The sequence below is a fragment of the Felis catus genome, chromosome C2 (genome assembly GCF_018350175.1).
Source record: "Felis catus isolate Fca126 chromosome C2, F.catus_Fca126_mat1.0, whole genome shotgun sequence".
Taxonomy (NCBI): domain Eukaryota; kingdom Metazoa; phylum Chordata; class Mammalia; order Carnivora; family Felidae; genus Felis; species Felis catus.
In genome coordinates this window covers 128,384,156-128,398,258 of record NC_058376.1, presented here as the reverse complement: position 1 = coordinate 128,398,258, position 14,103 = coordinate 128,384,156, and the positions used below count along the sequence as shown (strand labels likewise).

The window sequence follows — 14,103 nt, the reverse complement described above, 5'->3', positions numbered from 1 at the left end:
GTAGGTAGATAAAATATATACTGAACAGTATAATAAGTTAAACCGTTTAGAAAACAATGCGTGAATGGCAAGTGTGTGTTAAGCAAGCAATTTTGCTAAATTAAAAGAAATCAAATTACCCTTATTTTTAAGGTTAGTACAACTTTTTAGAAACAACATAAATCCTTCATACTTTTCCATCAATTCATTTAAGTAGATTTAGAAACATAAGTTTTTATAAATTAACTTTGAAAACTTCATAAAACGTCACCTCTTACATATAAAACGGAATTTAATTTTTTCCTCAATTTCTGCATCAAAATGCTATTATTTGTTTTTTCAAAATTAACATCTTGTCATCTCAGTCCATATCAGACACTGTCAGACATTAAACACCCTATAAATTACATTTTTCTTTTTCTTAAAATGACCAAATTTAACTAAAATTTAAGCTTTTACAAATATCAATTATAAAGTGAAAAATTAGGCATCATATTGCTCCAAAAGAATATGTGAAAATAGATATTCTGTTCATGATAACATTAACTAGTGTGATATACCCTTTAGAAAACAATCTGACAATATCTATCTAAATTTTAAATGCAAATACCTCTTGGGGCAACAATGTCAACTATGGCTATACCTATAAAACTAAGCCAAGAAGGATACATACACACATGGATATTTTCTGCAGCATTACATATAATAGCAAAAAAAAAAAAAAAAAAAAAAAAAAAAAAAGGCAGGGAAGTGGGAGGAAGATAAACAAGCCTATTCATGTAAGGTACTATGAGTCTGGGGTGGAGGAGGGGGGACAGGGTGTTTTTTATTCTTTGTAGACAGCAGTATTGGGAGTGGGGAAGAGGAAAAATAAGTAACTGTTTTTAAGAGGAAAGAAACAACTTTTACCTAAGAAAAACACAATAGTACATATAGCAACAATGAAGTCAAATCGATGTAATTTAACTACAAGCTCAAGTAATAGTAAGTGTTTAACATCTTAAATTATTAGACCTTTTTTTCTATACCTTATGAAAACAAGCCAAATATCCTCAAAAGTTAGCCTCATATGAGCTAAACTCACATGAACTGACTTAAAGGTCTGGTGCAGACTCAGAATCTGAGACAGAATCTCACTGGCATGATCTACCTTAGGGAAACATTTTGGTAACAGTATGGAAAAAAACCCTACCTTTAACTGTTTTTACAAATGCTTGTTTTTCTTTATTTGGATCTTTTTCATCTACTAAAATCCCATGGAAAATACGCCCAAAAGTACCTAGAAGGAAAAATAATAATTAATGAGATCATCATATGATAACCTTCATAAAACTATAAGTACAAAACTTCCTGGCACAATATAACTTAAACATAACAAGGACATATGTGATCAGCAGCATTATTCTCACCTAAATCTTTGGTTTTTTAATGACTATTAGAAATTCTTTGTAACTATGAAATATTTTAACTTGCTTTTGTTTTTTTTAAGTTTATTTATTTTTTGAGAAAGAGTGGGCGCGCGCACGTGCGCACACAGACACACACACACACACACACACACACACACACACACACACACACACAAGCAGGGAGGGACAGAGAGACAGAGAGAGAGAAAATCCCAAGCAGGCTCCGCGCTGAGAGCACAGGGCTCTATCTCACAAACCATGAGATTATGACCTGAGCAGAAACCAAAAGTCAGACACTTAACCGAGTCACCCAGGCACCCTTTAACTTCCTTTTAGAAATACCATATTTAAACTAAGTATATGAGAATCCTTTCTGAACCATCCTAAATAAACTAATGATATAGCCAGGAACACTGGAACTCAGTAATGGGGTATCCATTAGAGGCATTTATGAGTTTCTAAGCTTAGCTTCAGAACAATAACAAAAGAGAACAATGGACTTCCCTCATACATTCAAAAACAGACCAAAAATTTTTGCTTCTTTTAATTACTACTTGTCACTGGGGACAGTTCAAACCTCTCAGCTGTGATTGACCTATAAGCATCTCAACCAAGAGATGAATTCAGAATGACTCATATGCATTCAAAACACTACAAACTGGATTGTGGAAGGGGGAAAAGGTAATTCTCTCTTTAATAACTTGAGGGACTCAACTCAATGAAGTACTTTATTATTAATTTTGGTCCTCATTCAGCATCTCCTGAATCAATACCCTAAAATTCAAGAAAGAAAACAAGGACCAACAGGTGGGAAAGGGAAGGGTACTAAAATCTACCAAACATCTATTATGCGTAAGTTCATTTAATGTACATCATTTCATCTAATCTTCACTACTAGTCCAAGTGCAGACAATGCAGTGCAAATTTACAGAAAAGGAAACTGGACGTGGAAGACATTAAATGAGTTCTCCAAGGTCACACAGGTGACAAATCATGGGACAGGGATGGAAGTTGGGTGTGACTCCAAAGCCCATGCTTGTTCCATCTGCTCCATCCCCATACTATCTGTCACAGAGAAAATTACTTAGAATATTTGAAACAGGCTTGCTAGGTAGTGATCATCTTTAAACAAGAACAGAAAATATATTTAAAGGTAGTATTTAAATGCTAATATATACAAATACGTATATTTCTATACATATTTAATACATAAGTACATTATGTCTTAATTCATAATACATTTAATACATAAGTACATTGGTAAGTACATTAATGCTTTAATGTACTGAAAAATCAAGAATTACACCAAAGCTGTATTACGGCAAATTAAAGATCTAAAGAAAGAGAAAATAAAAATCAGTTTTAGAAAGGAAATAAATTGTATACTTCTATCCTTAAACACAAAGACATGAAATTCTTACAATCTGAAAAAAAAAAAAAATTATAGTGTTAACATTAAATCTTGCTTGAGAAACAATTTTAAGAAAATAAATACCTTCTTGGAGTACATCTTTTAAAGTTATCCTCTCCCTGGATATTGCTATATCCTTCACCTTAGCTTTGGCCTCCAAAAGAGTGACACTTCTCAGGTCGTTCTTCTCTATCCGCAAGGTAGGATAACCTGAGGAGCCAACAAAGCCAGACCAAGAAATATAAATACCCTTATTGTGCCATCAGGGTCAACTAATACAGTTCAAACCTCAGGACTCAAGTCACAGGAATGAATAAATGTACGAATCACAAAATGGGGGTCGCCTGGCTGGCTCAGTCAGTTAAGCGTCCAACTTCGGCTCAGGTCACAATCTCACGGTCCGTGAGTTCGAGCCCTGCATCAGGCTCTGTGCTGACAGCTCAGAGCCTGGAGCCTGTTTGAGATCCTGTGTCTTCCTCTCTCTCTCTGACCCTCCCCCATTCATGCTCTGTCTCAAAAAATAAATAAACGTTAAAAAAAAAAGAGAAAGGCACACACATGAACAGGGAGAATTACTTATGAAGGTCACACAAAATTATTCTTCAATGTTTATATATTTTTGAGAAAGAAAGTGTGCGTGCACGCACACAAAAGGGGGAGAGGCAGAGAGACAAGGAGACACAGAATCTGAAGCAGGCTCCAGGCTCTGAGTTGTCAGCACAGGGCCCGACGTGGGGCTTGAACCCATGAACTGTGAAATCACAGTGAGACACTCAACCAACTGAGCCACCCAGGTGCTGCAAGGCCACACAGAATTTTAAAGAAACACTTTCTACCTATCCCAAATCCTTAAAATGCATAATTAAGACAAGAAACACTAAAATGAGTATTACCATTACCACCACTTCAACTGCCTTTCACCCAAATGAAATAAGCTTTGACTCACAGAATATTTATTTGTTTGTTTATAGTGTGCAGGGGAGGGGGAGAGGCACAGAAAGGAGAGAGAATCCCAAGCGGGCTTGTGCTGTCAGTGCACAGCCCATTGTGGGGCTCGATCTCACAAACCCTGAGATCATGACCTGAACCAAGATTAAGAGTTGGACATTTAACAGAGGCACCCTAGGCACCCCTTTTTTATTTATTTTATTTCATTTGAGAGAGAGAGAGAGAGAGAGGGAGAGCGAGCACAAGTGGTAGAGAGGGGCAGAAGGAGAGAGAGAAAATCTTAAGCAGAATCTATGCTCGGCACGAATGTGGGGCTTGACATGGGGCTCGATCTCACAACCCTAGGATCATGACCTGAGCCAAAATAAGAGTTGGATGCTCAACTGACTGATCCACCCAGGCACCCTTGACTCACAGAATTGAACTTATTCCCGTTTATGGACTGTTTTTTTCCCCAAAAGATTTTCTAATATAATCTCCTAACAAAACAACTTTTCAAATGAAAAGACTATCTTTTCGAACAAAACATCTGGTTGATTTAATCAATCTCATGCTTATACAGCCTAGTTGTATCATTGTGAGATACATCTGTTTTTCAGCTCTGCTATTTTCCCACTCATTCTTACTGACAGCAAAAATAAAATTTCTAGCTATAACTTAAAATTTTCATTCCAAGAAAAAAATGTTAGAACAGAAGGAAGATTCAGTGTTAGCAAGTAGAAACCGGAATGGCTTCTCTAAGATTTATGCGCTTTGGTAAACACATGGTAAGAAAACTCCCTGGAGAGATAAAGGACCTAGACAATGGTCATCAATTGTTGCTACAAGATCTAGACGAAAGGCTTGGACAGTTCTGTAACCAAAGGATTAGGTTGATTCTACTGATACACCTGATTCTACTGATCAGCAGTTTGAACAGGATACACACAGATGTGTGAGTATCTGTATTTGTATATGTTTAATCGTACCTGGAGTTCTCAGAGTTTCTTAGATCTATGGTCTGTTGTTTTGTTATTTTGGAAAATTCTTGGCCATTGTGCCTCCAAATATTTTTTTTACTCCTCTCTTTGTCTTTCTTTTATTTATATACAAGTGGATTTCCACTGGATTTTTAAAAAAAATGTTTGTTTTTGCCCTACATAATAAATGAATCATCTATCCCAAGATAATGTCCACAAAAATAAGTACATTTCTTACCAATAGTAACTAAAAATATTTTTAATAAGTAATTTCAAGTGACTTTTTTTTTTAACGTTTTTATTTATTTTTGAGACAGAGAGAGACAGAGCATGAGCGGGGAAGGGTCAGAGAGAGAGGGAGACACAGAATCTGAAGCAGGCTCCAGGCTCTGAGCTGTCAGCACAGAGCCTGATGTGGGGCTCGAACTCACAGACTGTGAGATCATGACCTGAGCTGAAGTCGGACACTTAACCAACTGAGTCACCCAGGCGCCCCTCAAGTGACTTTTAAAAAGCATTTTGCTTTTAGCATATAATAATTGAATCTCTATCTCTTTAAGGTTATAGCCACAATCAAGAATTGACTCTACTGAGCAAATCTTGACATTTAAACATTAAAATCAATGATGTGTTTCTTCTGAATAGTCTGGACTACTTTCATATCTATCATTGTGTTTTCTGAAGAGCATATAATTCTTTCTTTCATTGGCGGTGATGGTAACTACTGATGATTTCTTTAAAATTTCATTTAATCTTGAGCATTCCCTCTGTCCCCCTTTTCTTTTTCTTGCCACTCTTATTAAAGAAACCAGTTCTGTTATCCTGAAGAATGTTCAGCATCTGCTTCTTCAAGTATCATTTAACTTGTTCTTCGATCCCTGTATTTCTTGTAAACTGCCAATCAGTTCCACAGCCATAATTAGGTGCAGGTTACCTCTTAGGAGTGGGGAAGGGAGACAAAAAATACTCCATGGGTGGTATATCACATGTGGGAGTACAAAATATCTAGCTGTCCTACTTTCCGTGATGCAAAGTTTCATTAGAGGAGTCACACCATGACAGTCTGCTCCCTCAAATGATCCCATTTCCCTTTGTTCACAGGGTTTTAACACTGATGGTCTTTTTCTGAATCAATTATTTTAAAAAAAAAATTTTTTTTTCAATGTTTTTATTTATTTTTGGGACAGAAAGAGACAGAACATGAACGGGCAAGGGGCAGAGAGAGAGGGAGACACAGAATCGGAAACAGGCTCCAGGCTCCGAGCCATCAGCCCAGAGCCTGACGCGGGGCTCGAACTCACGGACCGCGAGATCGTGACCTGGCTGAAGTCGGACGCTTAACCGACTGCGCCACCCAGGCGCCCCCTGAATCAATTATTTTAACAGAGGTTGTAATTATGATTTTCTAATTCTATCATTCCTTCCACATTTATTAGCTAGGATTCTTCTGTAAAGAAGCATTTTCCCTCATCAACCAGCACTATCTGCTTACTCTGAAATACAGTTCATAGAGCCAGTCATCAGAAAGAGGGATTTTTGGTGCCTTAGTTACTTCTCATAATGATTAACTTCTTCAATAACTATCATCACAAACTCAAGGATTTTTACACATTGTTTCCATCCACTGCAGTCATTCTTTTTGATGCTCAAATGTCCCATTTCAAACTGCCCCAGGTTTATCTTGCCCATTCCTGACCTAGTCCTGAAATTCTCCATTTCCCCAAAGAATCCTGGTTCTTTTTAATGGGAAACAGTACTGGAAGACCACAACAGGGCACTGGATGAAGAACAGATAGTAAATGCCAGTCCAAGGAAGATACCAGCTAACTGCCTGTAAGACCTAATTAATCAACAGCACTACTGAGTTGAGCCCTGATTTATGGTCCACTGTTAGTATCCTGAGGATTATGTTGTTTTCTATTTGTGTGGAGACTCATTCCTCATTGCGTCTAAATTATATTCTAAGAATGATTATTTTCCCCCAACATCAACATGTTACAGTGTAAAAACTTTTATCAAAATCCTGCTTAAAAAAAGGGGGGAAATCAGATTTCATGTTCTCAATTCTAATGGCAGCTATCCTACAGGATAGGAAGTTATTCTATCATGATTAAAAAACAATGTAAAATCCCTACCACTGCCCTTCAGATTATCACACAATTCATTAAAATCTAAGACTCATCTTCATACAGCTCAATGGCTTATTCTATCTAACTACCTGAAAATATTTCTTCTGAATTTCTACAGAAGTGATTCAGTATCCCTTTTAATGTAATTAACCTATGGAAATCTCCCCAAAATTAATTCTAGCAACTGAACTTAAATTATATTTTTAGTATTCCAATTTTAGAATGTTTCACTCAATGCTCTAGAAAGCAGAAGTTGAAGATCAAGCCTAATTCTGCGCATGTTAGATACTATGTACATGGGATGGTACACATGCCCCACAAATAACCAAGCACACAGGAACCACTGGCAGACAGACCACAGACAGCAATAGTAAATCATCTTTAGAATTAAATTAACTCTTACTGGTGATAGGAGTTGCATTGTTGGGTGTGTCAGCTCTCAGATATTGAGTCGTCTGGGTAGATGGCTGAGACAGCCCTTGGGAACTACTGCTGGCACTGATGCTGCAAACAAGTTTTAAAAGAGAAATATTTGGTAAGTCAGCTTCAGTGAAAACCCTCCTTTTTCTATGTATGCAAAAACGCATCCAACCCGTATAACCAGCTTAAAATCCTGATGGCAATCACAATAATGCATGGATCTCCATCACAAACATGCCATATTGAAATTTTAATCTCATAATATAGAGTCACTTCTTCTTTCCTTTCTATCCTCACAGTCATTAAGCAGGTTCATCTTATCAATCATTCAGAAATGCAGGTATTAGTCCTTAGACACCATAGACAGCAGTCCTTAACTTCACACAGAGATATGATATGTTAGGGATCTATGGGTCATCTCTTAGGAAAAGAGCCCATGTCATCCAATTAAATTGCTTTAAAAAAAAAAAAAAGAAAAAGAGGAGTAGAATGACAGGCCTCTTTTACTAGTGGTCCAAAATCAAATAGTCTAGTAAAGGATATAAAAGCAAATCAAATATGCCAATATGCCCAAGGCTTTTTAAGGGGTATCATCTCTGGTTCAAATCAATCCCACCATTTTAGAATTTCTGGAACTTATTACAATTTTCTAGTATTTGAAGCATTCCATTATACCATATCCTTTAAATAATATAAGAGATCCAGAAAAGGACAGGCTCAAGTAACTGTTAACCCTATACTCAAGATTTTATAAATTAATACCTCGTTAAGTATGTGCTTTTGTCTTTTCTGTGGGTAAAAACCTTACCCCAGGTTACCCTTGGGCACATTACACTTTCACTACCTCAGCCCTTGAATTCTGTAGTAGACGGGTGAGGGATAGAAATTTAACATAAAAAGTGAACTCAGATGGCAGGAAGTCATATCAAACTGTCAGGATAGGCTTTTCATGCCTTCCTTAGCTGTAGGATCAGCAGGGTCCAAAGGCTCCCAACTTTCCTAAATATGCAATATCTTTGAACTGACCAGGCCCCACACAATAGCTCTGTATTTTCAAAACCTGGTGATTGAAAAAAATAATGACAAAAAGTTGCTACTCAATCAGGGTGCCTGGGCGGCTCAGTCGGTTAAGCGTTCGACTTCAGCTCAGGTCATGATCTCACGGTCTGTGAGTTCAAACCCTGCGTCGGGCTCTGTGTTGACAGCTCAGAGCCTGGAGCCTGCTTCGGATTCTGTGTCTCCCTCTCTCTCTGCCCCTCCCCTGCTTATGCTCTCTGTCTCAAAAATAAATAAAAACATTAAAAAAATGTTTTTAAAAAGTTGCTACTCAAGAACTGATCTCTGTGAGTCTACACATGTAGTGGGTATGGGGCAGTACAGTGAAGAGATGAAGACCATAAACCTTGGGTATGGGGGCAGTACAGTGAATATAAACCTTAAAATCAAAACTGCCAGCACCATTTATGAGCTGTATGATCTCAGGCAAACAAATGGTTCTGTAGCCTCGAATTCCTCATGTTTAGAATGAGTTTGATTCTACCTCCTGACAAGGTTGCTAAAAGGATATGAAAAATAAAGAAAGAAAGCTTTTGGGAGAGTGCCTTGTCCTCAAACATACACTTACAAATTATTAGAAATTATTATTATTACTAATATTATTAGTAATATTAGAATGATAAGGAACCACAGGACACCTGTTTTTGGAGTTCTGGGTACTACTCAAAGATCAGACTAAAAATCAGTGTTGTTGAAAGTCCAGGGGAGGGAAGAGAAATGTTACCATCCCCAAAGAGTGGAAAATAAAGGACTTCAATTTACTTACCCATAAAATAGGATTAAGAAAACCTATCTCCCAGGAGTTTTTTGAGGCCCCAGTTGTATAACATATGTGAAACTATTACCTAACTATTACCTGCAACCAACATAGTTAAATAAGTGGCCAAACTCCAAATTATTTACTGGTCATTTGTTTCTCTCCAGTAACTGAACAGTAGGTGGCACTCTTGTACCACTTCAGAATTCTTGAAAAGCCTACAAAGAGTACATTACTAGCCATCAAGCTAGTAAGTAGAACAGCGAGAATTCAGAGATGCTTTGTTTGGCTCGTAACCACTAGGTTATGCTCTGAAAATAAGTGATAATGTAAGTTGCTTTTATTCAGGCAATGTCTGGAAACCTTTGCCCAAAAATGGAAAGAACCAGAACACCTAACACATGAGTGTAACTGATTTAATATATGTTTTAGCAAGCTGAGGTATATGCTCCATTGAATCTGTAAGTTTTTGCACAATTCTGGCTTATGTGTGTTCACAGCCCTAGCACGCACGTTAAGCATTCAAGGAAAATGTGTGTATCAAGACTTCTTGATGCCAGGTTCCTCAGTGACTCCTTTAACTATGCGTATGTCCTCTCAAAGTCCTATCTAAATGTCCCTGTTACCTTACTTCCCACTCAGAGGCTTCCAAATGTCATTTCTTCCTCTATAAACCCCAATGCTAACTTTAACACCACCATATACACAAAACCTATTCTGAAACACATCTCCCAAGTATTTCCCTTCCTATTCTTACCTTCTTCCTCTTCCTTCTCTACTCAGATAAAGCAAGTAAAACAGAGGGGACAAAGAGTACTTAGGGGCAGATACTGAATCCAACCAAGTTGTGTTGGTTGTTTATGCCACACATATGCTTACCCACTGTGTGTATAACACTGTGCAGGCCTGAGGATTCAGTAATCAAGAAGACATATTGCTCCCTAGTTGGAAAAAGCTTATAGTCTAGCAGCAGAGACAAGTACACAAACATGATTACTGGAGAAAAAAGTAGAATAACTGCCACCAAAGACAGACAGACAGAGAGGGAGAAGCAGAAAGCAGGAGAGAGAGACAGAGGAGGGAGAAATGGGCAGTTGGGAAGCTTAGAAAAGACTTCATGTAAGAGATGGCAATGGAATTGAAATCCGAAGAAAGAACAAGGTTTAGGAACCCTGTGGGCAAAAGGAAAGCATGAATTAAAGTCCTAAAGGGCAATTATAGGGCAAAACTGTGGAACAAGTAGTCATCTGACTACAGCATAAGTAAGGGTACAGTAAGGGAAAAAGAGAAAGGTTCAACAAGTTTGGAAAATACCTCTCCACCGAAAGAAAGGCTTTGAAAGGCAAGTCATGAAGTTGGAAGTCTTTCAGTCAGCAAGTGGGAATCACTGAGGAGAAAAACAAGAATTGTGTACTGGGAAAATAAACCTATCATTCCATCTTTACCTCTTACCCTATCCTACCTATAAAGTCGTCCCTGTCATCTCTGATCCACCTAGGCTGGGACAAGTACCTTTTCTATTCTCACACTATACTACACATATCATAATCACCAGATTTATAAACTTCTATAATTATAGGTTGTCAAAGATAAATAAATACTTGAAGCTACAAGGTATATCATTATTTTTTTTAATATTCCCAGCATATCTAACCCTGTGTATCTCCAAGGCTACACTTTAGAATCATCCAGGAAGCTTTAAGAAAAATACTGATGCCCTAACACCACCCCAGACCAATTACATCAGAATTTCTGGAAAGTAGGACCCATGTTTTATAAGCTTACCCATGACTATAATGTGCAACCAGGTTGAGAACCAACGGTTTAAAGCACAGCAGGTTCTCAATAAATTTACTGGATGGATGGATGGATGGAAGGATGGATAGATGAATGGATATAACGACAATGATGGAGGGATGAACTAGGAGGAAGAAACAGGGCTATTTTAAAAAGGTACTAGGAGTGGAATAGAGTCATGTCAAAGGGGAAGGGAATAAAAGTGTGCTCACCACTTCTTACCCATAAACTAATAAACTATAATTTGTCTTCAAAATATCTTTTAAATAAAATCAGAGAAACATAATCACAAAAACAACAGTTGTTCTTTTGGCAAGACCTGATCACCCTCCCTCCTTTCCCTGTGCACCACTGTGCATGCTGTGTGGGCTCCCATGAAAATGCAGATAACCGCTTTAATTTTTTTCCTTTCCCAAAATAGGTATAATACCTGTCATCCAGTTCAATTCTTTTCATACTATGAAGGTGCAAAACAGCTAATATTATTGCTACAAGAAATATTACTGCACAGCAAACCCCCACGCTGATATAAAACACACGTGTAGAAGTGGTTGGAGCTGCATGTACAGGATCATCTGAAATAAAAATGAAAAAGCACATTAAGCTTCCTAAACAAATATTATCAATTGCTTTGTGACACAATGAGTATCCTGTTCTTTGTGAGAAAGATTTTCATTTCATGTGTCCATTCTTTGATAAGATCAGTCACCAATGGTGTGTTGATAGAAATTCTCCAATTTTTTTAATGTTATTGAAGGAATTTTTAAAAATGGTTTTAAACAAAACTTTTCATGAATGAATATAAAAGTCACAAGTGCTAGACATATGATAAACCATCTGTAGCAGTGCTGCCCAACAGAACTTTCTGCAGTGATGGAAATGTTCTCTAGTGTGTTATCCAATACGGTAGCCACTGGCTGCCTGTGGCTATTAAGCCGTTGAAATGTAGCTAGTACTACTGAGGAACTGAAGTTTTAATTTTATTTCATTTAAATTAATTTCAAGTTTGGGGTGCCTGGGTTAAGCACCAGTCGGTTAAGCACTCAGTCGGTTAAGCGTCCTACTTTGGCTCAGGTCATGATCTCGTGCATCATGAGTTCAAGCCTGCTTCGGATTCTGTGTCTCCCTCTCTCTCTGCCCATCTCCCACTGACACCCTATCTCTCAAAAATAAACAAACACTAAAACATTTTTTTCCCAATTAATTTCAAGTTAAATAGCCACATGTGGCTAGTGGTTACCATAGTGGACAACACAGATGTACAGATCATTCATATTTGTTCAACAGTGATATCTAGAGTGGAAAAGATCAGACATCTTTGTTACCAACCACTGATTCACAGAAGGAATATACAACACAGTGACCCCACACATTTTAAAAAAACAAACTTTTAGTCTTCTCTTATGAGAGTAACAGATTATTTTGCTTATTTTTTATTTTATTTTTTTTTAAATTTACATCCAAATTAGTAAGCATATAGTGAAACAATGATTTCAGAAGTGGATTCCTCAATGCACCTTACCCATTTAGCCCATCCCCCTCCCACAACCCTTCCTGTAACCCTCAGTTTGTTCTCCATATTTATGAGTCTCTTCTGTTTTGCCCCCCCCACCTGTTTTTATATTATTTTTGTTTCCCTTCCCTTATATTCATCTGTTTTGTCTCTTAAAGTCCTCATATGAGTGAAGTCATAAGACTTTTGTCTTTCTCTGACTAATTTCACTTAGCATAATACCCTCCAGTTCCATCCACGTAGTTGCAAATGGCAAGATTTCATTCTTTTTGATTGCCGAGTACTACTCCATTGTATATATATACCACATCTTCTTTATCCATTCATCCATGGGTGGACATTTGGGCTCTTTCCATACTTTGGCTATTGTTGACAGTGCTGCTATAAACATGGGGGTGCATGTGTCCCTTCAAAACAGCACACTTGTATCCCATGGATAAATGCCTAGTAGTGCAACTGCTGGGTCATAGGATAGTTCTATTTTTAGTTTTTTGAGGAACCTCCATACTGTTTTCCAGAGTGGCTGCACCAGCTTGCATTCCCACCAACAATGCAAAAGAGATCCTCTTTCTCCACATCCTCGCCAACATCTGTTGTTGCCTGAGTTGTTAATGTTAACCATTCTGACAGGTGTGAGGTGGTATCTCATTGTGGTTTTGATGTAGTTCCCTGATGATGAGTGATGTGGAGCATTTTTTCATGTGTCAGTTGGCCATCTGGATGTCTTCTCTGGAGAAGTGTCTATTCATGTCTTTTGCCCATTTCTTCACTGGATTATTTGGTTTTTGGCTGTTGAGTTTGATAAGTCCTTTATAGATTTTGGATACTAACCCTTTATCTCATATGTCGTTCACAAATATCTTCTCCCATTCTGTCAGTTGCTTTTTAGTTTTGCTGATTGTTTCCTTCGCTGTGCACAAGCTTTTTATTTTGATGAGGTCCCAATAGTTCATTTTTTATTGTTTCCCTTGCCTCTGGAGACGTGTTAAGTAAGAAGTTGCTGTGGCCAAGATCAAAGAGGTTTCTGCCTGCTTTCTCCTCAAGGATTTTGATGGCTTCCTGTCTTAACATTTAGGTCTTTCATCCATTTTGAGTTTATTTTTGTGTATGGTGTAACAAAGTGGTCCAGGTTCATTCTTCTGCATGTCGCTGTCCAGTTTTCCCAGCACCACTTACTGAAGAGACTATCTTTATTCCATTGGATATTCTTTCCTGCTTTGCCAAAGGTTAGTTGGCCATACGTTTGTGGGTCCATTTCTGGGTTCTGTATTCTGTTCCATTGATCTGAGTGTCTGTTCTTGTGCCATGCTTATTTTTAAAAATAAGAGCAGGATAACAAGACCCCACTCAGTAAACAGTATTCAATTTTCTATTATTCAAAACAGAGGGAAAGAGAAAGCAAGCCTTGGCGCTGGAGGAAGTAACTCAAAGACAGGCAGACAGACCGACACACACACACACACCTACACACAGGCAAACTGAGGAAGAGATGCACGGAGACAGAGATACATACGTTCTAAGCGAGGACAGGTGAAGACAGAGAAATAGAAGCAGAACTGGTATAACTGAAGCATCAAGTAAGTTTTGATGATGAGCACTCACATTATAATTCTACTGAATAAAACCTGAGAAATTTGGGTGTTATCCTAAATAAGACACGAAATCATTACTAAGCAAAGGAATGATATACACTATGACAGCTGAAAAAAAAACAAAGCCAACTGC

The 14,103-nt window shown here is 37.7% G+C and overlaps 1 protein-coding gene across 3 annotated transcripts in view; it reads right to left on the bottom strand.

Moving 5' to 3' along the window:
• The window catches only part of RYK (receptor like tyrosine kinase), a 106,623-nt gene that overhangs the window by 34,863 nt on the left and 57,657 nt on the right, over positions 1-14,103 (bottom strand). For 2 of the 3 annotated variants that reach the window (XM_045037575.1, XM_023260544.2), the window contains exons 6-9: positions 11,296-11,440; positions 7,239-7,339; positions 2,884-3,018; positions 1,172-1,258 (exon numbers count right to left, since the gene is read on the bottom strand). In XM_045037575.1, the coding sequence (XP_044893510.1) occupies positions 1,172-1,258; positions 2,884-3,018; positions 7,239-7,339; positions 11,296-11,440 (468 nt within the window). The remainder of the gene's footprint in view (positions 1-1,171; positions 1,259-2,883; positions 3,019-7,238; positions 7,340-11,295; positions 11,441-14,103) is intronic. The other variant, XM_023260545.2, reaches the window with a different exon arrangement.